The sequence below is a fragment of the Eriocheir sinensis genome, chromosome 17 (genome assembly GCF_024679095.1).
Source record: "Eriocheir sinensis breed Jianghai 21 chromosome 17, ASM2467909v1, whole genome shotgun sequence".
In the NCBI taxonomy this organism is placed as follows: domain Eukaryota; kingdom Metazoa; phylum Arthropoda; class Malacostraca; order Decapoda; family Varunidae; genus Eriocheir; species Eriocheir sinensis.
The window spans coordinates 11,551,685-11,576,597 of NC_066525.1; the positions used below are offsets into that span (position 1 = coordinate 11,551,685).

General features: G+C 40.9%; 1 protein-coding gene across 2 annotated transcripts in view; it reads right to left on the reverse strand.

Annotated features, from left to right (window-relative positions):
- The window catches only part of LOC126999950 (calcium-activated chloride channel regulator 2-like), a 154,937-nt gene that overhangs the window by 73,936 nt on the left and 56,088 nt on the right, over positions 1 to 24,913 (reverse strand). The window contains exons 2-3 of one of the 2 annotated variants that reach the window (XM_050863135.1): positions 21,410 to 21,961; positions 20,910 to 21,034 (exon numbers count right to left, since the gene is read on the reverse strand). In XM_050863135.1, the coding sequence (XP_050719092.1) occupies positions 20,910 to 21,034; positions 21,410 to 21,961 (677 nt within the window). Of the gene's footprint in view, positions 1 to 20,909; positions 21,035 to 21,409; positions 22,578 to 24,913 lie in introns of those variants that run through there. The other variant, XM_050863137.1, reaches the window with a different exon arrangement.

The following is a 24,913-nucleotide window of genomic DNA, read 5'->3' on the forward strand; positions in this document are numbered from 1 at the left end:
GCATCCCTTCAATGGCATGTCTTATGTAGCTGGTGTATTTTTTCCCTGTCAGGTATGTGTCGGGAGGATTAAGCGTGTGTGTTAGGATAAAATGAAAAGAATACAACTGTCTTTTGTTAGGTATATGATACGTGTCAGGTCTTATATGTCGAGGATGTGTGTGTGTGTGTGTGTGTGTGTGTGTGTGTGTGTGTGTGTGTGTGTGTGTGTGTGTGTGTGTGTGTGTGTGTGTGTGTGTGTGTGTGTGTGTGTGTGTGTGTGTGTGTGTGTGTGTGTGTGTGTGTGTGTGTGTGTGTGTGTGTGTGTGTGTGTGTGTGTGTGTGTGTGTGTGTGTGTGTGTGTCAAGCTGTGTGGTTTCGCTTTTCCATTAAACAACACTCTATACACAGGCAGCACCACACTCAGTTACCTAAAATGCTGTTTCGGTGCAGTCGATTCTATCTTTCTTGGTTTAGTTTCAGCCGCTTACCGGCAGGGAGTGTACCAAAAGTGCATGTAATGATGTATGAATTTATCAGACCTGCCACTGGGGTATACAAGAGGTTATCCTTGATTTATTAGATTTGACTTTGAGTAAGATCTTATCTGACATTTATTTCGTCACCTGCTGATGTTTTTACGGTAACATGCTGCGACTAAAAAATCCTAATACATGATACTGACCAGTTTTGGCATATATTGGTGTGTGATTGAACAATGACTCGAGATGTTTTAATAATTCTTCAGATGTGTTGAGTGGAAATTCATCCGTACCAAAACGCCAGCAGAAATGGACCAGCGACGACAAGTTTTTGTTTTCAATAAGTTTGTTGGGGCTTTACTACCTCAAGGAAGGAGGACCGTGCATGTTACAATAATCCGTCGAGAATATTTCTTCATTATAAAGATGTTCAGTGCTAGCGCGAGCAGTTGCTAGGAGAGAAGCGCAAACACACACACACACACACACACACACTCACACTCACACTCACACACACACACACACATACACACACTCACCCGATAAACGTTGGTGAGAAGTACATGATAAGCAAAATTATCTTCTTTCTCTCCTTCATGTACACACACAGAAAATGAATGGTAATACATATTTGCGAAATATTATTACTCAAGTGTCATTGGAGCATCGGGTTTATGGCTTTACCCTCCGTCCCACAAGACTCATTCCCCCTCTCAACAATTCCCATTTATCAACATTTTTGCCCCGCGCCTTGACAAACGAGCCTACACGTCCACCTGCTAGAAAGTGCCCCCAGGGTCTGTCGTGGCCACTCCCTTTTCTCAATAAAATCCTTAACTTTTTTTTCTGTCTCGCTGCCTACCTCCTGCCTCCGTCCTCCTCTCTGTTATTCGCCAACAGGTCCTTATACCCCTTTAACTTCTACATCTACCTTCCCGATAAACAGAAATACGTAAAAACACTAACTGATCTCCTACATGCAAAATTTTGATGTGCATAGTTTATTTTTTCTTCATTAAAACTCCGAAGGTATGTCATACTCTCGAGTTGGGAAGTTGTGCTTGATTAAACTTAACTTGGTCCTCCTCCAAAAGTTGAAAGCAGCTGCCTGGCGCGTCCCTGGCCGGCCCTGGTGTGGCCATTTACACTTAATAAAATAGCCTTTATAAAGTAGCTTTTCCGCCTGCATTATACATACCTTAAATTTGTTTTGCCTAAAAAATCATACCTATAACACTCAAGAGGAGATATATCACGGATTTATCGCTCCTAGTAATAATGAACCACAGTCATGGAGAACAATGTCTATATTAATAATGATTTATCTTTCTCCATTTACCTATCAGTCTATCTATTTACCTATCTGTATCGACATATCTATATGTTTTATCTCTTTATCTATCTACCTGTCTATCTATCTATCTATCTATTTGTCTATCTTTCAATCTCAATCTGTTTTACACTCTATATCTTTCTATCAATTTATTTATTTCATGACTGCTTTCATTTATAAAAAAAACAAAAATATCTTAACTCAGGTTTATAATTTGAATAATGCGCAGCGGGCGAAGTAAATGTGCTGCAAATAAGTGAAGTATAAGGCATTACAAAATAACACTTCCTGGTAAAGTCTGCACATACAATGCTAATTTTGTAACATTCCAAGAAGGTTTTGTTACGATACTGATTTTCATGATTTCGATATGAACGAGCGATGTCAAATTTCCCTTCATTATAGTTTATTGCTAAAGAAGTGAAAGATTAAGGTTAGGAGTAAAGTATCCTTCGCGGTGACCCAAACGTAGATATTTTTTAGACTAAAAGATGAGTAAACACTAATTACTCAGGATAAAAAAAAAAGTATAGAAAATGGATGTTAGGAAATACGAAAGATTCTGCTTATATAACCATAAATAACCATACACGACATGCATGACTTTAAGGCTTATCAAAGACGATAATACTCAACTCCAAGATGTGGAAAGTAGGACAAGACATGTCGATAAACTCAAAGATTGAAAAAAAAGTCTCTCTTGTTGGTTGTGAGTCTGGCACCCTGGAAGTAAGGGTGTGTCTTCAGGCGACAATGTTAGTATCTCTGGGGGCAAGCTGGCAGGATTGGGTGTAGTGAATATTTTCAAATCCATGCAAAAGTTTCCGGCGTGTGCCCCATTACTCTTCTTGCCACCGGTGAGGTAAGACCCAATGCGTCCAGTCTCTCTTCTAGCTGGTAAAATCTTGGTGGCCCTCCTCTGAACATTTCCCATGGTGTGTGTGCGTGTGTGCGTGTGTGTGTCAGAGAGAGAGAGAGAGAGAGAGAGAGAGAGAGAGAGAGAGAGAGAGAGAGAGAGAGAGAGAATCTTGTCTTATCACTGCGTCAAACACTTGTCTTTCACTCTTCACTATCTGCTACCTGAACACTTGAGCACAGCACTTGACCGATTACACCCGAGATACCTCAACGACCCCTTTCCCCACGCCTCACCTGTCCCCTCCACCCCTGCGCCCCCATCCTCGTGCCTCCCCAGTTACACATCTCCCACCCACACACCATCCACATATCCCACTCCTCACAACCACCCCCAGTCGTACCAAGCCACTTACCCACACAACCACTCACACAAATCCACCGAAACACCCACTTACCCACCCACCTACCATCACAAATCCACCCACACACCCACCCACTCGAATGCCGTCTTACCCTATACCAGGCTCGTACCACCATTAAGAGTCCTCAACTGTTCCCTTGCACAGCGCTCAGCGGCGGCCCATTCGCCTCATTTATATGCCTTGTCATTACTGCCGCGGCAATACTCGTCCCCTTTTACTACCTGGAGCACACCTACGAGCTTCTCATTATTCTAGGTAGGCCGCACAAGGTAGTGGTGGTGGTGGCGGTGCTTGGGAAACTGGTTCGTGAAGTCTTGGTGGTGCTTCTGTTTTGTTTTCCTTCCTGCTGTTGTTTGCAAGCCCTTGTTTTTCGGTCCTCGTTCTGTTCCTTGTTTGTCTTTTGTTTTTTGGCATATTGATCTTTATGTACTTCTTCCTCTTATTTCATATTTTCTCTTCATTTTCTATATCTTCTGTCTTACTCGTCTTTTTTATATTTTTTTGTTCTTGTTCTTGTTCTTGTTCTTGTTCTTGTTCTTGTTCTTGTTCTTCTGCTTCTGCTTCTGCTTCTGGATCACACGCAAAAGTTTCTTCAATATTCTAGCTGTCAAGCACTGTAACAGTTTTCCTTTCTCAAGAGTTAGTTAAAGAAGTGTAGACAGTTTCAAGTCATCATAACAGTACTGAAGAGAAACAATCTTTTACAATCTTTTACTTAGTATTTTTCAGATAAAGAAGCGACAAAAAAACATAGACTCACCTTAACTATATAATTGCCCCCAATGAGGACTCATTAAGGTAGAGGTGGACTGGGAGGAGCCTTGTTCTGCTTCATTCTACACCACCAAAACAGCCGTAGCAGTGGTCCAATAGCTTTTGCTATAAAACAATACGTCTCTTGCAATCTGTTCTTTCTTTGCATTTCTTTGTATTCCTCTTTTCTGACTTCCTCCTTGACTCTCTTCCACTCTAATCTAAGCTGACAAACAAACTTGATGTGTATATCAAGGTCTCCCGATTCAAGCCAAGCTTTGCAACATAAGGTAGGGATTATGTTTCTTTTTTCTTCTTTCTTTCTCTTGAGGAATAATGTACCATAAGGAATAAGGTTTCCGCAGACTGAAGGAACTAAAGAATATAACCTTTTTATAAGAAACAGATTTTCCACTGTCTGCTCTTCCATGTTCCCTGATTTATTCATTCTCCCTAAATTCTTGCAAAGAGAAGCAAGGAAAGATCTCTCTCTCTCTCTCTCTCTCTCTCTCTCTCTCTCTCTCTCTCTCTCTCTCTCTCTCTCTCTCTCTCTCTCTCTCTCTCTCTCTCTCTCTCTCTCTCTCTCTCTCTCTCTCTCTCTCTCTCTCTCTCTCTCTCTCTCTCTCTCTCTGAGACTCTCTCTCTCTCTCTCTCTCTCTCTCTCTCTCTCTCTCTCTCTCTCTCTCTCTCTCTCTCTCTCACATCATGATAATGGGAGCCATTTTCAAGGTCAGTAGATGGTTATCGTAACAGTCTGTATTGACAATGAATGGTAGCCGCCTTTTTAATTTATGCTCATAATCTGAATCTTTCTCACTTAAAAGCAGAACTATGACAGAAACGAATCAGCTCATTACAAATATAGTAGTACAACATCCTACATGTCCTCATATTCGTCTTCATCCCCGTCCTCGTCCTCCCTCTTCTCCCAGCTCTGCAGCCTTCTCCTCGCCATTTTATTGCTGCAAGAGCTGTTATTTTGTTCCGTCTCTTTCTCCGGCTATCTCCCCTGCTCCACTTACGCCTCCGCCTCTCCCCCACCCCCTCTCCTTCTTCTTCCGGTCTGCCTGCTCTCTGCGCCCTGGCTCCATGCGACTCGCCTCTCTTTCAGTCTACTCACGTGCGTTCGGCTCAAAAGTGGCTAAACATTGCAAAGTGGAGATTCAAGGGGCCCTGGCAATTACACAAATGCGCGCCTCCTCCGAAAACACGACCTTTGTGTTGTATTTTTTGTATCTCTTTCCAGCGTACGTGCGTATTTTTTTATTATTTTTGCCTGAAGATAACTTTATTCTTTTTATCGTGGAGATTATTCATCCCGCTAAACTTCAAAGAACACGGTGCGATTACTGTGCAATAGTAGTAATCGTATAAGTAGTAAAAGTAATAGTAGTAATAAAATAATATAAGCATTATTATTATTAGTAGTAGTAAGAGGAGGAGGAGGAGGATAGAGTACCTGCTTTTTTCGGGGCGAGGGAAAGAACAGGAATACCTCGTGTTTTCATTTAATTCTTTGATGTACGTTGTTTGGACTACAAAAGCAGCACGTAAAAATTCTTTCTTTTCACTCATCCCCCAAACAGAGGAAAAAAAAAAAATAACGACAAATACGAGTACAATGCTTTCAACCCCTTCCCCCCCGAAAAAAATCATAATACTCTGGAGGATAATGCGTACGGTGAGGTCATGGACAAACAGACTTTAAGATCCATTACGCAAGAGGGGCAAAAACGACGTGCAGTGAGTGAGTGAGCGCTTGGAGGGATGAGGAGAGGGCACGAAGGAGCGAGGGCGAAGGGAAGGTAAGGAAGAGGTTAGGGTGAGGGGGGGAGGATTGCATGAGGGAGAGAATGGCTCAAGGAGGGAGGGTTGAAGAAGGGTTGAGAGGGCCCTGGAGCGTTGCAGAATTAGGGGTAATGTGCAGGAGTAAATTAGGAGGCCCTCTTAGGTGCTGGCGAGGCTCGGAGTGTGAGGGGTGACGGCACGAAACGGGGCGGGTGTGAAGGGGTGAAGGAGGTATCTGTGAGTGACGGTGGTGGTCGTGATAGTAGTAGTAGTAGTAGTAGTAGTAGTAGTAGTAGTAGAATTGGCTGTGGTAGAAATATAAAATCGCAGTACACAAAGCTTCGGTGTAAATACTTGCGATGAAGTGAAATTTTCGTGTGTGCGTGTGTGTGTGTGCGTGTGTATGTCTGCATATCTCTCTATCTCTCTCTCTCTCTCTCTCTCTCTCTCTCTCTCTCTCTCTCTCTCTCTCTCTCTCTCTCTCTCTCTCTCTCTCTCTCTCTCTCTCTCTCTCTCTCTCTCTCTCTCTCTCTCTCTCTCTCTCTCTCTCTCTCTCTCTCTCTCTCTCTCTCTCTCTCTCTCTCTCTCTCCATCTATTTATCTATCTATCTAATCTATCTATCCATCTATCTATCTACCCATCTGTAAACACATATACATATACATATAGAGGGAATTATGAAGGCAAGCAAGCGTATGACCGTGAACACACCGACATTTACAAGGCTTTTCCTGGTTAATGTTTTCCTGTGCTTGCCTTGACCCAGCCTTCATGCCACTACGAGCCGCTTATCAGCTTTGAACGGTGCAGGATTCTGGTTCCCTTTTGTTTGTATGTGTTTTTCTTTTCCGGTCTGTCTGTCCTTCTGTGTTCGTCGTTTTGTTTGTCCTTCTCTCTGTCTGTCTCTGTCTGTCTGTTTGTTTAATCTGTCAGACGGTTACGAGTTGAACAACGAATCAATTATGCTCTACCTGTCTGTCTGTCTGTTTGTCTGCATGTTTGTCTTTCCACTAACAAATACTTGCTAGAGTTACCTGTGGAAATGTGAATGGTGTACCAGCCCAGACTACACGGGAGCTAGTTAGAAAGTCATCAGAAGGGAAAGGAAAGGAAGGAGGAGGGGAAGGAAGAAAAGAAAGAAGGAAGGAAGGAAGAAAAGGAGGAAGGAAGGAGGAAAGGAAAGAATAAAGGAAGGAGAGAAGGAAGGATTAAATGAGAGCGAGGGAGAAAGAATAAAATGAGAATGAGAAGAGGCAATTAAGTAAATCAAAATACCCATTCGTATAACTGATGTCCCTTCGCATGGCACACAGAGAAAGAAAGAAAAACGTGATAGAAATTTAGAAATAGGTTAAAAATGACACTGAAAATGGAGGAAGGGCAGTAAGGAAAGATAAATGGGTTGCGGAGGGTTTACCGCCGCATATGACATAATAGTGTGACGGGACGAAACAGATTTTTGCAAACTTCAATGATTTTTATGAGCAAAGAGGAGATATCTGGGGTGGTATTTTGGTGATTTCTGGGTGTGTGTGTGGGTGGGGTGGGGGGTGGGGGGGGGTGATGAAGGTGAATCTCAGAGTGGGTGAAAAAATGAGCTAGTTAGAGACTGAGTGAGTGAGTCTTCGAGGATCAGTGAATATGAAGTGTGTGGGTTCCTCGTGGCTCGGTGGGTTGGAGGCTTGACTCACACGACCAAGATATTGCGACGTCAATCATAGCTGTCGATGAGAGAGATGGAGCTCCCTTGTATCCCAAACGGAAGTATATGATATTAGCTACCAAACGCGGGGAGATTCTTTAATTTCATCACAATATTTAAAATTTTCCATAAAAGAACAGGGCAGGCGCAAATTGTTTCAGAACGTTGAGTGGGAAAACATGGGGCTGTACATTCAGTTTTTTTTACACACACACACACACACACACACACACACACACACACACACACACGCACACACGCACACACACACAGACACACACATTAGCACCCTCACACCCACATCCCCTTCCTCACAGTCTACAAGAACATATTTTCTATTCTTTTTCCCTGCAGAAGAGAAAACATCTAAAAAAAAGGAAAAGCTACACAGAGACTTGCATATTTTACAAACACAGTCTCCCAATAGTATGATTTTACTAGACGGTGAAGCTGAATAATTATTTCCCTGCAGCATTTTTACAATTAAATTAAAACAATATATATGCGTACCAGAATAGTCAATTAATTCAGAGGAAAGAAAGTGAAAAAGTAAATGAAATGATTGGACGTGAAGACAGAGGCGGAAAATAGAGAAAAAAGAGATATGTAGTCGAGGAATGAAGGAGAGTGGAGAATGCCAGGAGAGTGAGACGGAATGTAAGATGGGAAGAGGGAACGAAGGGAAGGGAAGAAGCGACAAGAGGCGAACCAGGAAAGGAAATTAATTACTCCTGAAGTGTGTCCCACGGAATGAGAGAGAGAGAGAGAGAGAGAGAGAGAGAGAGAGAGAGAGAGAGAGAGAGAGAGAGAGAGAGAGAGAGAGAGAGAGAGAGAGAGAGAGAGAGAGAGAGAGAGAGAGAGAGAGAGAGAGAGAGAGAGAGAGAGAGAGAGAGAGAGAGAGAGAGAGAGAGAGAGAGAGAGAGAGAGAGAGAGAGAGAGAGAGAAATTCTCGTTCACTTAAAACAATGGAAAATAGGACGCTATTAATCTCTTCATTTACTCTTCTATAAATCATTGTCTTTCCAAGTTGCCCCAGGAAAAGGGTCAATAAGTCCTTTCATATAATAACAAGAGGTTGTCGACACTGTTTAATGTTTTCGTCTAGATTATCGTTCGACTGAATGATTATGGCACAAAGGGAAACAAGACAACAGAGTCTCACAAAGCTCCCTTCCTTGACCCGTTCAGCGTTACCCCAAGAGCAAACAGAGAAAGGTCGTTGCCCTCAGAATGTGACCCGCAACTGCTTTTCTTCCTTTCCCCGGTTACCTGACTTTGTTATATATGGCAGCCATTTGGCCGACCGCGTTACAACGCTGTGACACTTCTGAGTGAACAAATGCACAAAAAGAGGAACGTTAAGATTACGTTTTTTTTTTCTTGTGTGTGTGTGTGTGTGTGTGTTCACTGATGACTCACACACACACACACAAAAAAAAAACATAATCTTAACGTTCCTCTTTTTGTGCATTTATTCACTCAGAAGTGTCACAGCATTGTAGCATGGCCGGCCAAGTGGCTGCCATATATATAACATATATAGTAATATACCTGACGACAACTGATGACTTATCAGTTATCGTCAGGTTAAAGTGTACCGGCAATGCAATGTTTAGTTATACGTTTTTTTTTTCGTTATTCCCCAGCCTCCAACAAAAAGGTAAATTTGTGCACATATCTTCAATTGATTACGGTCATATGAGGAAATCACCTTGTAGTATTTACATGAAGGTGGGAGGGTCTTTAAATTTGAATATGCAAGACAACAGTGTATAGCCTATACCTGGAAACTTTTATATACCTTTTCATATTCACAAAAATGTAATATGTATGCACTATGTTCATCGTCTCTTATCGTATGATGTTGCAGCTTTATTTCTTGTCTTGCCACAGCAAAATGAACGTCCCGCCTCGTAGCCGGCGACTCTATCCCTAGTGTCCTGCCACTCTGCATGAGGGAGAGTTGGGGCTGAAAATCCCACTTCTATCTTTATCGTAGTGGCTGAGTCTGGAAAGAGGACCTGTACCTGGCCAGGCCCACTAAATCTAGACAGAGGAACCACCGCCTGCATGGAGTAAGAGAAAACTAGAGAACAAAAATTCTACACGAAAAAGGACAACGAATTCAGGATGGTGTTGCCCACTATTCTGCTGATGTTGGGTGCTGCGGGAAGAGATGGAAATGGGAGAGCCAGGAATGCTGACTATTTTACTTTTATTTTCTATCGCAAAAATGACACTTTCTTTAGACTCATGTTTTCTTTCCAAAGAGGTTGCTACAAAGATGATGATTTATATTAGAAATTAGAATACAAATGATAATCAAGGCAGTAATTGGCGTGGTGAGAGGCAGGAAAGAATTGCTGAAATAATCATTGTAAATGAATATCGCCTGTTATCAAAAGAATGCTCACAACAAAGAGTTTTTGTTCATTTTGGCTTCCTCGTCAGCATGCACACGGCAGGAAGCGGTACTACAGGCAAATTGACTAGCGCGTCGTACATTGGGGATCTACAAAATCGTAAGGCACACAGGCATCAGACGTTCATCTTACATCACGCGCTCCCCACTTCATGCATATTTACAGCCGCCTTCAATCAGCCCCAGGCAAGAGTGGAAAGCTTTCCGTGGAAGGTGCTCCGGCTGTACCTTTCCTCCTGGCAAGAGCAGAATGCACTGTAGTCTGTGAAATGAAATACGGTTTCTCTCTTAATGGAGATGATGCTGATGCTGATACTGATGATGACGCTGCTGCTGCTGATGATGCTAATGAGAGGATAATAATGAGGACATCGACGACTATGGTAACACCAACGACCTGTAAAATGAGTTAAATTATGATTACAATGACGATATTATGGGGAATACGATATATATGGTAACGTCTACAACGATATTGATAACGTGATGATAGTTATAAATAAATTCCAGATATAAAGTATCCTTTATCAAACTCTGACACTTTTCAGTTTCGCAAAAAAAAAATGACCTATTGACCTAAGAATATTTACCCACTACGTTTGACGGGAGAGCCCATATAAAATCGTCTGCATTTTATTAACTTTTTTTTGGTACTATGTCACATTAAAATAAGGACAGTTGGTGAACCGAGGTGCTTATAATGTTATCCATGCAACACCGTCTGTCATCATGTCTTTGAGGACCAGCCAAGTCTTAAATTTCCTCATAATCAATACTTTTATTCCTTTATGGTGATGAGACAAAGACTGTTTGTAGCGTCTGGATGTAAACAAAACACGTGAAAGCCTTTTAAACGTAAGCTCATCCCTCGTTGCCTCTTATCGATTTCGTCCCAGGCTTTGGAGGGCTGCCTAGTGCCTGGCTGGTGGCTGGCCGGGAGGAAGGAGTGAAGTAGCGTAGCTGAGTGGCTAGACTGCAGCACGGATGACTGGATGATGGAGGAGGTGGGTGCATGACTGACTAGCTGATTAGTTGTTTACATGACAATGCCACTGGCTACCTGGCTTGCTGCATGGCTGGTTTGATGGCTACAAGGATGGCTGGAGGGCTGGACAAATGGTAGTTGGTTGCGCAGATGTCTAGGGAGCTGTTTTGACGACTAAATGAAATGTTGGTGGGCTCCTGGACAGAAATATCGGTAGCATGTTGGATGGTGGGAAGACTGGCTGGAGATCTATTCAGTGGCTGGATGGCTGGGTGACAAGGTAAAGGGTTTTCTAAGTAAGTAGTTGCGTCAAGTCGCTGCCAAACGTTACCTGGAGACGCAGCACAAGAGAAGAGGAAATGTTAGCTGAAGGATTCCTCATCAGATGTTATTTGTTTGAGGACAATGCAGATAAATTGTCCATCGTTCAATGGACACGTCTTTGTTTATGTTCTGAATTCCCTAACATTTTCTTCCTCACAATTTTCTTAGTTCTAGTTCCTTACCGATATTCTCTTCTTCTTCTTCTTCTTCTTCTTCTTCTTCTTCTTCTTCTTCTTCTTCTTCTTCTTCTTCTTCTTCTTCTTCTTCTTCTTCTTCTTCTTCTTCTTCTTCTTCTTCTTCCTTTTCTCCTTCTTCTTCTTCATACTTCTCATCCTTCCCCTTCTCCTCATCCTTCTCGTCTTCATCTTTCCTTTTTTTATTTATTTTTCTCTCTTCCTCCTCTCCATAACTCACTCGCCTTGTCGTCAGACCCTCGTCACCGACTTTCAAGTGTCGCTAAAGTTTGCGTTCGTGTCAATAAATGAAAAGAACCTGAGAGCGATCGGCGAGCGTGAAAACTGTGTTGACAACGACAGAAAGCGAGGAAAGAGAAAACGTTTGATGGGGAAAGTGTAAAAGAGTGACATATCTAAAGCTTTCCAAAAATAAGCCATTTCCAGAAGGAGAAATAAACTCAAATAACAAAGACCTCTGTATTAAGTGTTCAGCGTTATTGCAGCAATTAATGGCAATACAACAGCAGTGTGGTAAAAGTGATTAATAAACAAAATTGATAAAATAGTCAAGGATGATATTTTTCTCACTGCGTAAGTTATGTTTGGGTTAGAATGTGTGTGTGTGTGTGTGTGTGTGTGTGTGTGTGTGTGTGTGTGTGTGTGTGTGTGTGTGTGTGCTCGTTCGTTAGTGCGTGCGTAAGTAGGTGCGTGCGTGAGTTACGTTTATTAATGGATTATCATGCCATCAAACTGATCTTTCCATACAGATACGGAGTGAGACATTAGCTAAGGAGGAATTCGACTGATTTATATTTTTGCTTCTTTCATTAAGAGAAAAAGAAAGTACACGGATCTACATATCCCTTTCAGATAATATAAGAAAATAATCTGTTTTCCTCTGTGACCGAGCTAAAAAATAAATACATTGCTTTGGTATTGCCTCTGTGAACAATGATAATGGGAACAACACTTTTACCATATGAGTTTTGTGCCTTCAAAATGATAACTTATTTTTTTCATACGTGACCAATGCACAGCCGCTAGGATATATTAATAGCCTTAATAGAAAGAGTAACGCATTCATATATTCATTAAAAGTTTTGCAATCATGGTAAAGTAATCCAGACCGAAAGTGCTTCTAATATCTCCCAGCAGCGCCACCAGGGCGGCGCTGCTTTTTTTTTATTATTGTTTTCTTTTTTTGTGTGCCCTTGAGCTGTCTCCTTTGTTGTAAAAAAAAAAAAAAATTCTGAGTTTATTATATCATCCCCCTCTTGCAATTTATTTCGCTTATTCTGTATTACTTTCACATCTTTTTTTGTTAACTTTTTTTTTCTCTTTTTTGTACATCTTTAGTTATTTTTTCTTTGGTGACGGAGGAGCAAGCATAGCGAAGGGGGAGGGGTCGTGACACCTGTAACAAGTGCCTTGAGCAAATGTTACCTGCCAGTGTACACCTCTCCTTTTTAACGGCTGCCCGTATAACACCTGGAAGTGGCATAGATGGACGAGATGGTGTATTTCTTTATTAATCTATTTCATTGGTTGATTTTATCTCTATTTTTATTTAATTTTATTTTCATTTTTGTGCTTCTCATAAGGTAGGGTGAGAAAGGACAGTCGTGAGTGATGCAGTTTTACGAGCTAATTTTGTTCATAATTTATTTTTCATAGGAGTTATTTTCTCTTTTTTTTTTTTTCTTTGTAGTTACATCCAGTCTTTTTTCATACACATATTCTCTTTTTTTTGTCTCTCATTCTTACTTCCATTCTCTCTATATTTTTTCCTGGACATTTTCACATCACCAGTTTCCATTCCATATAATATTTTTTTCTGTATATTTATCTTCAATTTTCACAGTGATGCCTGGGTGTGTGAATCACTGTTTTCGAGGACAAACTATTATTGTAACGGTGAGGTGCTCTACACTGGTGCAGGTGATATTCAATATCGCTTGAATGACGTCACTCCCATGATATAACAGTCTCTCTTCTTGCAATCAGGTTGGAAACATGGGGAAGCCATTTTTAACATATCTAGTCATAATTCATGTATGTGTGTGTGTGTGTGTGTGTGTGTGTGTGTGTGTGTGTGTGTGTGCGCGCGCGCCTAATTTGATGACATGCTGAACTCATGATCACTAGCCGGGACACTACCGAAAAGACCTCTTATAAGGTCGAAAGACCGATCGGTATTGCTGTGATGTTGGTCTAAAGCGCCGGAAGGCTTTCATGATGGGAACCGCTGATTGGCCTCAGCCCGCTAATATTGCTGGCTAGTGTTTTATAGTGACGCCATTCTTGCTAAGCTTATGCTGTTTCCGATAGCTCAACGTTTTATTCATATGTTTTCGGCCTATACCCCTGGCAAGCTTCTATGGTGGGGCCTGTGGGTCGGCTCCGGCCCGTTAGTAGAGCAAGCAGGTGTTCTTAATAGTGACGCCTTTCTTCCTGGCTCATGCTGACCCCCGTCTATTTATGTTATTTATTTATTTATGATCTCTCCAAAATGAAGTGTTCTCTCCGATAGTCCTATGCCGATAACTCTACTCTGGATTAGTCTACATCCTCATACAAAAGACCATCTCAATAGGAATTTCACAACTAAAAGTTAGATAATACAAAATGCTTAACTTTTGAACCTATTCTGATTAGGTCAAAAGAAACTTCAATGAACTTCAATGAAATTCCTTTGATGCCTCAAAACAATTTCCCTACCTGACAACTCGACACAACTTTCCAGACATCTGTTATTAAGTTACGATAACACAGCTACATCAGTCTTCCACATGAAACACTCTTGGTCTATCCTTAACACGATTTCTGATGTGGAAACTTTTATATCTCATCTGATGTTAAATGGGCCCTTGAGTCTGTGGTTGGTAAGATGCCCATTCCCCCGGGGCACTGGGCAGGTATGGAGATGAGCATCGAGGCTACGCGCATCTATAGCGTGTGCCCCCAAGTTTACCTTTACCTTTTTACTAAATCAGGTTCCTATGGGTTAGTCTTCTGAATCGTCTCCCCCACTTGATTTTTCCCTCCTTTAGGTTAACTATTTAAGGGTCTTGGCCGCCCTGGCATGGATTATGTATTCCATGCGTAGGAGTTTACTCTCACACAGCTCTTGGGAAGATTGTCACAACCTTTATTTATTATCAGCTCCCCTCCTACTACTGATTATCTTCTACCTCATAAATTCAACCGCTGTGTTCCTTCTCTTACAATCTTTTGTCAATATTTTCGTGGTAACTCCTCTTCTGAACTTGCTAATTACCTGTTTCAACCCATCCCTCTGCCTCATTGCATTTAACTTTCTACTCTGGTTCACCCCTCTGCGGTCTAAATTTGTAATGCACTAATTGACCAGTATCTTTACTCTTCCATCTCTTTAACCGGAAAATCTGGAATAGCTTTTATTCACATGTACTGTCTCCTTCCTACGACTTGAATGCTTTTAGGAGTGGAGTATTGCGACACCTTTGGAACCTATCTGGCCATCAGTACTGAAACTCTTCCAGTCCTCTGTTTGTGGGGGCAATGTTTCTTTTTTCCTGTTCCTGTTTAGCCGGTGAACAGGGTCTTCAATTGGAAATATTTATTTCATTCATTTAAATTTTGAATGACATTTTACAGCTAAGGACAATATATTTTCTCCTCCTCTCTCTGGTTTCCTTCACCCAGCAATGCACGGAGTGAATTTAGTTATTTCCATTCCACGCCTTTGTTCTCCCCCTTGTTCCATCAAGTTATTATCATCTGTATCAATATGAAGAAGCATTTTTCATTGCAGGTACAAGTTTTACTATCACTATAATAACACTTACTCTAGTTAGTATTACTTCTTTTACAATTACTATTAATGATTATTACCATTATGATCGATGGCTGAGTGGTCAGAGTGCAGGCGCGGTGTCCTGGAGTGGCTTAAGAATACCCACATGCTGTCCTGAAGACCACCGACCAACCCGGAGTCTAGCGAAACTCCCTAGAGTGCAGCAAAAATTACCTCCAGGTGGGCAGAATGAGCTAAGTAAGATGGCTTCACTATAAACATTTGCCTGCATCACTAGCCTGCATCACTAACGGGCTGGGGCAGACCATCAGGATCCTTCAAGAAAACTTACATGTATTTTTTTCTTCTATTATTATTATCACCCGCCTCGGCGCAGCGAGGAGTCGTTGTCCATTTGTATGCCACTATCATCAAATACACATCACGGCATTCCCAGGCGACTATCACACTGATTAACTCTTGGGACAGCTCTGATATAATTTGTCCGAATGATGGTGAATAAATGAAGAAAAAAAAATGAATGAATAAATAACTTCGGACGACAAAATTAGAAAAAAAAATCTTGTGCTTGGATTGCAGACAATAAGTGCTTTCAGAAGACATCGAAAATATTTGGGAGGTGTTTCTGTCTTGCCCTTTACTCCCTTGTTGCCTGTTGCTAACAACAGTATATTTCCTTCTACGCTCCAGAAATCCGTTAGTGTTGTCTCTCTCGTGTGTGACCCTCGATGACTTCCGATTGACTGTCCGAATAAAAACAGACACCATTTATCCCTTAATGGATCGGTAATGCAGCACTTACACTCTTGTTTGTCGGGTCCAAAAATACACGACATTTCATTAAACAGTGACGGTGATTCTAGTCTCGCCTTCATTTTTTTCATTGACGCTACAACATAAAGCAGACGATCTCTCTCGGGACGGGGACGCAGTGGTGTCATTACGATTTTCTTCATACTTTATTATTGTTCCCAATAACACACACACACACACACACACACACACACACACAGTCATAAAGAGACAATACATCTTTAATCAAAAAAATATTCTTTTTTTTTGCTAAAATGATCATTATTTCAACTATTATTGTTATTATGCTCTTCTTATCTTTTGTTATCATTAGTATCATTATTATTATCATATATTCATTATTATCATCATCATTTTTCTTCTTCTTATTTTCTTCTTCTTCTTCTTCTTCTTCTTCTTCTTCTTCTTCTTCTTCTTCTTCTTCTTCTTCTTCTTCTTCTTATTATTATTATTATTATTATTATTATTATTATTATTATTATTATTATTATTATTATTATTATTATTATTATTATTATTATTATTATTATTGTCATTAATATTATCATCATCATTATCATCATCATAACCATTATCATCATTATCATCAATATTGTTGTTACTATCATATGTATTATTATTATTATTATTATTATTATTATTATTATTATTATTATTATTATTATTATTATTATTATTATTATTATTATTATTATTATTATTATTATTATTATTATTATTATTATTATTATTATTATTATTATTATTATTATTATTATTATTATTATTATTATTATTATTATTATTATTATTATTATTATTATTATTGTCATTATTATTATTATTATTATTATTATTATTATTATTATTATTATTATTATTATTATTATTATTATTTATATCATTATTATTATTAGCAGTAGTAGCAGTCGTAGTAGTAGTAGTAGTAGTAGTAGTAGTAGTAGTAGTAGTAGTAGTAGTAGTAGTTGTAGTAGTAGTAGTAGTAGTAAAATTATTAGTATAGTTATCATTATTATTTTAAGTCATTGCACTTTTTTCAGTTTCCGCAGCCAGTGCGCGGCGCTGCACGATAAAAGGATTTGCATGGCTGAAAAATCGTCTGCCGCCGCCGGGGCTCGGCCTGGGGCGCCGCGTCCGTTACTTTGTGTCGCGATGCACGAACTGTTTTTTAGGATGTGTTGGAAATCGTATCATGGCGGCCATATTTACGAGATACACTTACCCAACGGGGATTGCACAGTATCAAGATATCAATCAATCAATCAATCAATATATATATATATATATATATATATATATATATATATATATATATATATATATATATATATATATATATATATATATATATATATATATATATATATATATATATATATATATATATATATATATATATATATATATAAATACCTTGTTACCCTTTACATAAATGACGGGATGGAAAGCCACGCACACACATATATATTTTTTTTAACGATTCTCATTATTATTATTATTATTATTATTATTATTATTATTATTATTATTATTATTATTATTATTATTATTATTATTATTATTATTATTATTATTATTATTATTATTATTATTATTATTAATAATAAAAAAAAATAATATCATACTTATTATTATTATAGCAACATTATTGATATCATTGTGGTCGTTGTTATTATTGTTACCATCACTGTCACAAACATTATTATTATTTCAACGCATAACTAATTATTTTTTCCGTTTTCTTCTCGTTACCGTTATCGCTCCTATTATTCTTACCTATATATTTAAATGATCGTTTTTCTTCATCTTCTGATTATTATTATTATTATAGGTAAATATATTAATAATAATACTAATATTCTAATTATTCACTTATTTTTCTTTTTTCATTAGCCTCAATTTCTTATTTCTTCCTTTCTTTTCTTTTTCTTTTTCTTTTTTTTCTCTTTTTTTCCATCATCATCTTCTTGTCGTCGTCGTCGCCGTCGTCGTCTTGTAATTATCATTCCTCCTGTTTTTACTATTATTCATTTTTTTATGTCACATTGGCAGAGGGTTGGGTAAGCTTTCTTTTCTACAGCCAGGACCTAATTTCGAAGTAATTAATGAGTCAGTAAGTAATGCTGACTGTTTGAAAGCAGAAAGAGGACAGTTTCCGGTACTTTTAATGAGTATCACATAGTGTGACCACAGAGTTATAGACATGTATATAACTCTGTGGGTGTGACAATAAGGTATATGAACAAAAGATTTCTGACATTTTCCTTTATGTGACTGAAACACGTTTCTCTCTCGCTCAAAAAAAAAAAAAAAAATCCAGCAAGAGTTATAACACCCCTCCCGAGTTCCGCCCCCCCTCCCCCCCCATTTTTTTTTTTTTCGTAGGTGTTGCCTGTAACGCCAATAGCCTGTCCTGAGGGGCCTCTTGGTCGACCCCAGCCCGTTAGAGCCCCAGGCGAATTTTATTTATAGTCGCTGCCGTGGCATATGATTCTTGCTTGGCCCATGCTACCCCCCGGTACTCCACCTGAACGAAGTCGCTGAAGTTAGGGTTGATTGTGGATCTGGGCAGCCTCTAGGTAATCTCTGACACTCGGCGATTGTCAAAAAATATTAGCGTGTTTTGGTGGGACTCGAACGTAGATCCAAGGGCTCTCCACGCCCGCACGCTATCCACTCGGCCACCGCCTCTGTGATCTTGTATTAAAGTCAGCCATGTTCACTCTTACTATCGTTTATGGTCATGACGTATAGGCGTGTCTATGAAAGTCAACGTGTCGGTAAAGCAGCGCGAGACGGAGCAACACGCCGCGTCCAATGATACGGGCCACATCTCATCCTCATACCAACCCAGCCCGGGGACACGCGACGCTCTACCCGCAGCCACCTCGCGCCGCTCCCCACGATACGGAGTTACTTTATCAGCTGTCAGGAAAAAGGGATGAAATTCCGGTTTCGAATGTTCGCCATGCCAAACCATTCTCACATATTCTTCTTTTCTCTTATATCGTTTATACCCGCATGTTATCGTTTTCTGCCTCCATGTCGTGATAATGACTTATCGCACACATACGGCTCTCTCTGGTACGGATTCCGAGACTCCCATACCTTGCAAGAGGAAAATATTACAAGGCTGCTGCTAATCATATTTTTGAAAGGCATGCTGGTGAGACGGGGACGGCAAGCTTTTCGGATTTCCCGCTAAGATGAACGAAAAATAAAAATCCACCGTCAAAGTATCATAGAGATGATGTATTTTACCTCGTTTTCTATTTTTTTTCTATCCGAGGATGATGGAATTCAGCACAGGTGATATCAATAATGCTCCCGTAGCGAAATGATAGGATTGGACTCGTAGCAATGTTATTTTTCAGATTAGATATTGTGAAAGAGAGAGAGAGAGAGAGAGAGAGAGAGAGAGAGAGAGAGAGAGAGAGAGAGAGAGAGAGAGAGAGAGAGAGAGAGAGAGAGAGAGAGAGAGAGAGAGAGAGAGAGAGAGAGAGAGAGAGAGAGAGAGAGAGAGAGAGAGAGAGAGAGACGGACGAAAGACAGACACAGACATCAAGCAAACAGACAGTGAGACAGAAACAGGATTGAGTGAAGATGCTGATTAAGTTTTGTAATCGGACTCTGGACTGCCTACAGGTACGCTAGAATAAACATTGTGTGCAGCGAAGCCATGGGAGTGGTGAAGACATGAAGTTAGCAGAATTATATCGATAGAAAATTAAAAGGGGATCAAGATTGTGGAAAAAAAAAAATAGAGATAATAAACAGTCAGTAAAATAAGGGATATTTAAGGCAAAATGACTTCGACTCTACTGTGTATTGGCGGTCCTTGAAGGGAAAGATACAACACTTACTCTATAACAATAAAAGAGAGGCCACTAAAAACTAAATGTGTTGAAGGTAGATATAGAAGGAAGGAGAAGAAGGAACATCCGATCACACACAAACAAAAAAGAATAAGCTGGTCGGTAAAGAATTGGTGTGATGATTATTTGAGGCATTTGACAACAATATTATAAACAGACCGAGATTCAAACACCCAAAGACGGGAAATGTTATCAACTCGTCGAAATCTGTTACGACGTGCCTCAGTCTAGTTTTCATGACGTGTTTTAAACATTTCCCCTCATCAACACACGTCCGGCAGTGTGTCTGTTCCTACTGCTCTCATGTCATTATTGTTTGAATTAATTTGCCTTTGCAGCATTTTTATTTATGAATATATTTTTATTTTTATTTTTGTACTCGTGTGTGTGTGTGTGTGTGTGTGTGTGTGTGTGTGTGTGTGTGTGTGTGTGTGTGTGTGTGTGTGTGTGTGTGTGTGTGTGTGTGTTTTGTGTGTGTGTGCGTGCGCGCGCGCGTACTGACGTGTTCTCGAGTCAAAATTCTCTTATAACTTCAAACATTTATTTTTGCAGTTTTATGTACAGTCAGTGGATGTTGTATGTAAATCCCTAATGCCCCTCGGCGACCGTCAAAATTTGCGTATAGCGTAAATATTTCACTTACACTCATATCAGTCCTTCATGCAAATATTCGTTACTTGCAGAGAATTACGAGTTGCTGGTGCACGATGCAATGCACAATGCAATGATACTGGCCCTGTTATCTTCGTCTTGAGAGCGAGAAATGTTCAGATGATCATTATACTATTATAAAGCATATATGACTTTTAAAGCTATGTAAAAACATGCACAAAGGAGCCAGGTTGTCAACATCTTGATGACGTCACTCCCCAGCTGCGAGGCTGCACTTGACTCAGCATCGACGCCATCTGCTGACTCTCACACTTCACACCCTCTCCATCACTTCCTCCTTCCTATACTTTTCTTTTACCTTCCGCGACCATATCTTCCTATATCCCTTCCTCCAGACCCTTCTTAACACTTCTTCTCACCTCTTTTCATTCTTCCTTCAACTTCTCACCACCACCCTTTATTCCTACCAAGCTATACAACAATATATTCATCATTCGCTCTCTCTGGACTTGCTAAAAAAATCAGACTTTTCCCTTTTTCCTATCTCTGGCTCTCTTTATCCTGCAGTGACGTATGATGGTGTACTCACCGGTCGCTGTCTCTGAAGTCCTTGTGTTCTCTCATCACCTCCCAGGCAGAGCGTCCGTCACACAGCGCGTTCTGCTTCGTCGGAGCCTCGTGGTTGTGGTTTCGGCTGTTGCAGAATTTGGTCACCTGGGAAAGAAGGTGGAAGGTTTACGGTGATTGTTCCTTTGAGTTTTAATGCACAGTTTCCTCAGGTCTATAGCGACGGGTATAAAAAAACATCATTCGCGACACGGTAAGTTGTAAGGGATCTCTCTCTCTCTCTCTCTCTCTCTCTCTCTCTCTCTCTCTCTCTCTCTCTCTCTTCAAAGTCTATCACTCCCTCGTCTCTCCACGCCTTACCCATCCTGGCTTCCCCACACGACTTATAAAAAATAGAATTGTCTTTGCTGAAGTCTTCCGAGAAAACTGGAAAAACTGGAAATGAGTAAAAAAAATTTAAAGAAAATAATGTACCTAATTTGCTGATGGCAACACAGCTACAAACACAGAGGCGGCACACACCTGCGGCAGATGCGGAAGAGAGAGCAGCGAGGAGGTGGCGTTCTTATGAGCCATGATGGGGCCGCTGCAATGGTGGGGATGGTCTGGGAGGCAGGTGGGCAGCCCTCCCCTCACGTCAGTACATACAGTGGCCGTCCAACGCAGGCCCTGACGGTACCACGGGAGATAGAGTTGGTCACCTGGGTAACCCGTCTCAGAGAATAAGCCCCAGCGATACTTGCCCCACTCCCCCAAGAGCACACCGGCGGCCCGAGTGGCGTGATGGGCTGAAGTATTTGCGGATTCCAGAAACCCGACTCCTAGCTGGATAAAATCCCCCTTCCGGCCACAGCCTTCACTTTGCTGGGTCCAGGGCGACTCCCCGAATACTTGGTGGGGTGGCGCCACCAAGATGTGTGGTGCCTGGGTAGGGGGCGGCGGTGGGTCTGGGGACTTGGGTGGGGTACACGAGCGGCCAGACAATTCGGAGGGGAGGACTATAGTGGCCGACCTGAGGTAGATGAGTCCCTCGGTGGCCTCGTGAAGCGCCTTGGACCACTCCTGTAGCACAGTCTGTTGGGGAGAAGACACAGGAATTTGTTTAGTGTTCAACAGCTGCTTTACATGGATGGTGATGGGGATGATGATGATGAACGCTAAGAAAAAAGTTAATAATAATAATAATAATAATTCGCGTGAATAATATGGAGTCAGAGAGCAGTTCACAAGAAAATTTATGCCAAGTTATAATTTTGGCACTGTCTCGCGCAGCCATTAAAGGTTTCTCATCGCAGACTATAAACGGAAAACGTCACTGCCCTCGAGAGACAAAAAACTCAAGACTAAGTTACAAAAAAAAAAAGTTGCTTATCCATTTAGACTTACATGGTCTGCAAGTACTGGGAAAAAAGGAAATAAAAGCGTAAATTGATGGAGTAATGTTGACGAGAGACATCCGTGGCAGCAAACTCAAGAGAATGATAGCAGTGAGGGATGCACGGCAAAAATGAGAGCGCGGTGCTGCCTTTTTGCTGATATAAGCAGAGCGGCGACAAAGGAGCGTTGATGAGCAAGTGAAAAAACGCTCTAATTCAAGCCATTTATTAAAGGTCTGTGTGTGCGCAGCCACTCAGTCAGAAAGACCTATCTCGATACAACGGAAAATTAATGCCCCGCTAATAGATGTCAGATACTCCAAGTGTTTTTATTAATTTTCGTTGCTGAAATATTAACAGTTTTGATGCATGGGGGAAGGTCTCTTCTTCCCGTCATTACGGTGAGAGGATTTCCAGTCCAGAAAATCTATTTTTTTGAGGGGAGCATTTCGAATTAATTTGTTTTTGTCCTGATGTACACTCGTCTCGTGGAACACGTCTAGTTATTTAAACAATAATGTTTGTCCGGCAGATCAATGATTTTATATGCAACTGACTAACAGAGCGCAGCTACACGAGCACGAAGAAATATGTTGACTTAACGTGATGTGCCTTCCTTGTAACTGTCTTGAGGCAGTGTGGCCACACCTCGGCTTTTTCCGGCTCCAGCCAGCTCACCCCTTAGAGGCAAGACTTAATTATAGACGCTTTTATACATAACTCTGGCACAGGAGACACCTGCACAAAGAGGAAAATTTGTTCCGCAATTCTACTGTAAAAATAAATTAAGATACAAAGGCATAATGGCCACAAATCAAATACAGCCAGCTTGGTGGGTGAAGGCAAAGCATATTTTACGTTTATAATCAAGATGATGGTGGCCTGGCACAAAGGTGGTCACAGTCCTGCACGCCTAACGGTTACAAGGCACGCCCAGGGGCCGCCTAGTGACACACACCGCCACGGCAGGACACCACGCCGCTCTGCCTTCCTTCTGTCTCTTATGGCGGCACAGAGCAAGGCACTAACGAACAACTAATTCATGGGGGACACCGAACAGAGAAACTATCAAGGGCTAAATTGTGTTATAATGTGACACGCACAAGTTCGTGGCTTGCAAAAACAGGCGTTTATCGATAAATTTGTATAAATAACAGTTATGATTGGATATGGAAAGGAACAGCATTGAAATATACGAAAACCTAACCATTCGCTCTGCGAGGCACCCAACCTTAGTGCTTCCTCTTTATTACCATGACGTGCCTGGCTCCCATTATTTCATCTCCTGCAATGAACCCTGACCTACCGGGGGCCGCCTCAGGACTGCGCATCGTGAAGTAAACACAATAATAAGTCTGACTGCCATTCTGCGTAATATGGCAGCAAGAAAGTGGCTTATGAAAAGAAAATTTATAAAAAGCATGAATCACAAAATTGGAAACTCTCTCTCTCTCTCTCTGTATATCATATAAATCTTAAAGTAACCTTTTTTAACTTTCATGACTAACTTTTGCTCTTACTTCCCCAGACATTTTATCAAGACCTTCTTCCCTCCTCCTCTCCCAGAATATAAAAAAGTAATCACCCAAGAAATTTTACGAAAATGAACTCTTCCGATTAAGGGGGAAAGGAGACCACTTTAAGCTGTAGTGGAGCGCGTTGTTCGGTCGTTTTCAGAATGGATAACTCAGCAAGGGTTCAGACCTGGTGGCTTCCGTGGTTGGTCTTCAGAGATAGCTTAGCACGGCGTAACATGACATTTAACCCGTCACACGATTTCTTTGAAGTAAAAAAAAATAATAACACAAAGACGCACCACTCAGCCTAACAAGTTTCCACGAAGCGTCTGGTAAATTTTAATTATATTTTACGGCCTGATGTTTACTGAGTGTGTCTGTGTGTCAGTCTGTATTTCTGTCTGATTACTTTTCTGTCTGTCTGTGTCTCAAATTTTCAGTGAGTTGGTTTTCCTGTGCCTCAACACCTGTATGTACCTGTCTGTTTACGGCGCTACCGGTTGGTCTATTTTCTGTCTGTCTGTAGCTTGTCCTCCTTGTCTTGTGTGACTGTCTGTTTGTCTTTCAATCCGTTTGTCTGTCTGTCTCCCTGTCGTTCATTTAACTGGATCCGTCTCTCTCTCTCTCTCTCTCTCTCTCTCTCTCTCTCTCTCTCTCTCTCTCTCTCTCTCTCCTCTACACACACACACACACACATACACACACACACACACACACAGACACACATACACACACACGCACACTACAGCGGTAACAAGGGGGAGCTTATTGCTTCTCTCCTCCTCCCACACGTAAATCAGTCAAGTTAATTGGAGGTTGTTAAACGGTGAGTTAATTTACTGATAAACTTTTTACCAAGAAGTCTGAGGAGGAAGACGAGGAGGAACGAAGGAAAGAAGAAAGAAAAAGGAAGGAAGATGAAGATATAACAGGGGCTGCGGAATAAAAACCGGAAGAGGAGGAGGAGGAGGAGGAGAAGAGAAAGGAGGAGGAGGAAAGGGAAGGAGGAGAAAGAAGAAATAGAAAAAAAAAGTGGATGAGGAAGGGGAAGACGAAAAAGAGAAAAATGTTGATGAATAACAGGAGGGGTAGGAAAATTATATTGATTGCAGTAATAACGATTCGCAGATGTT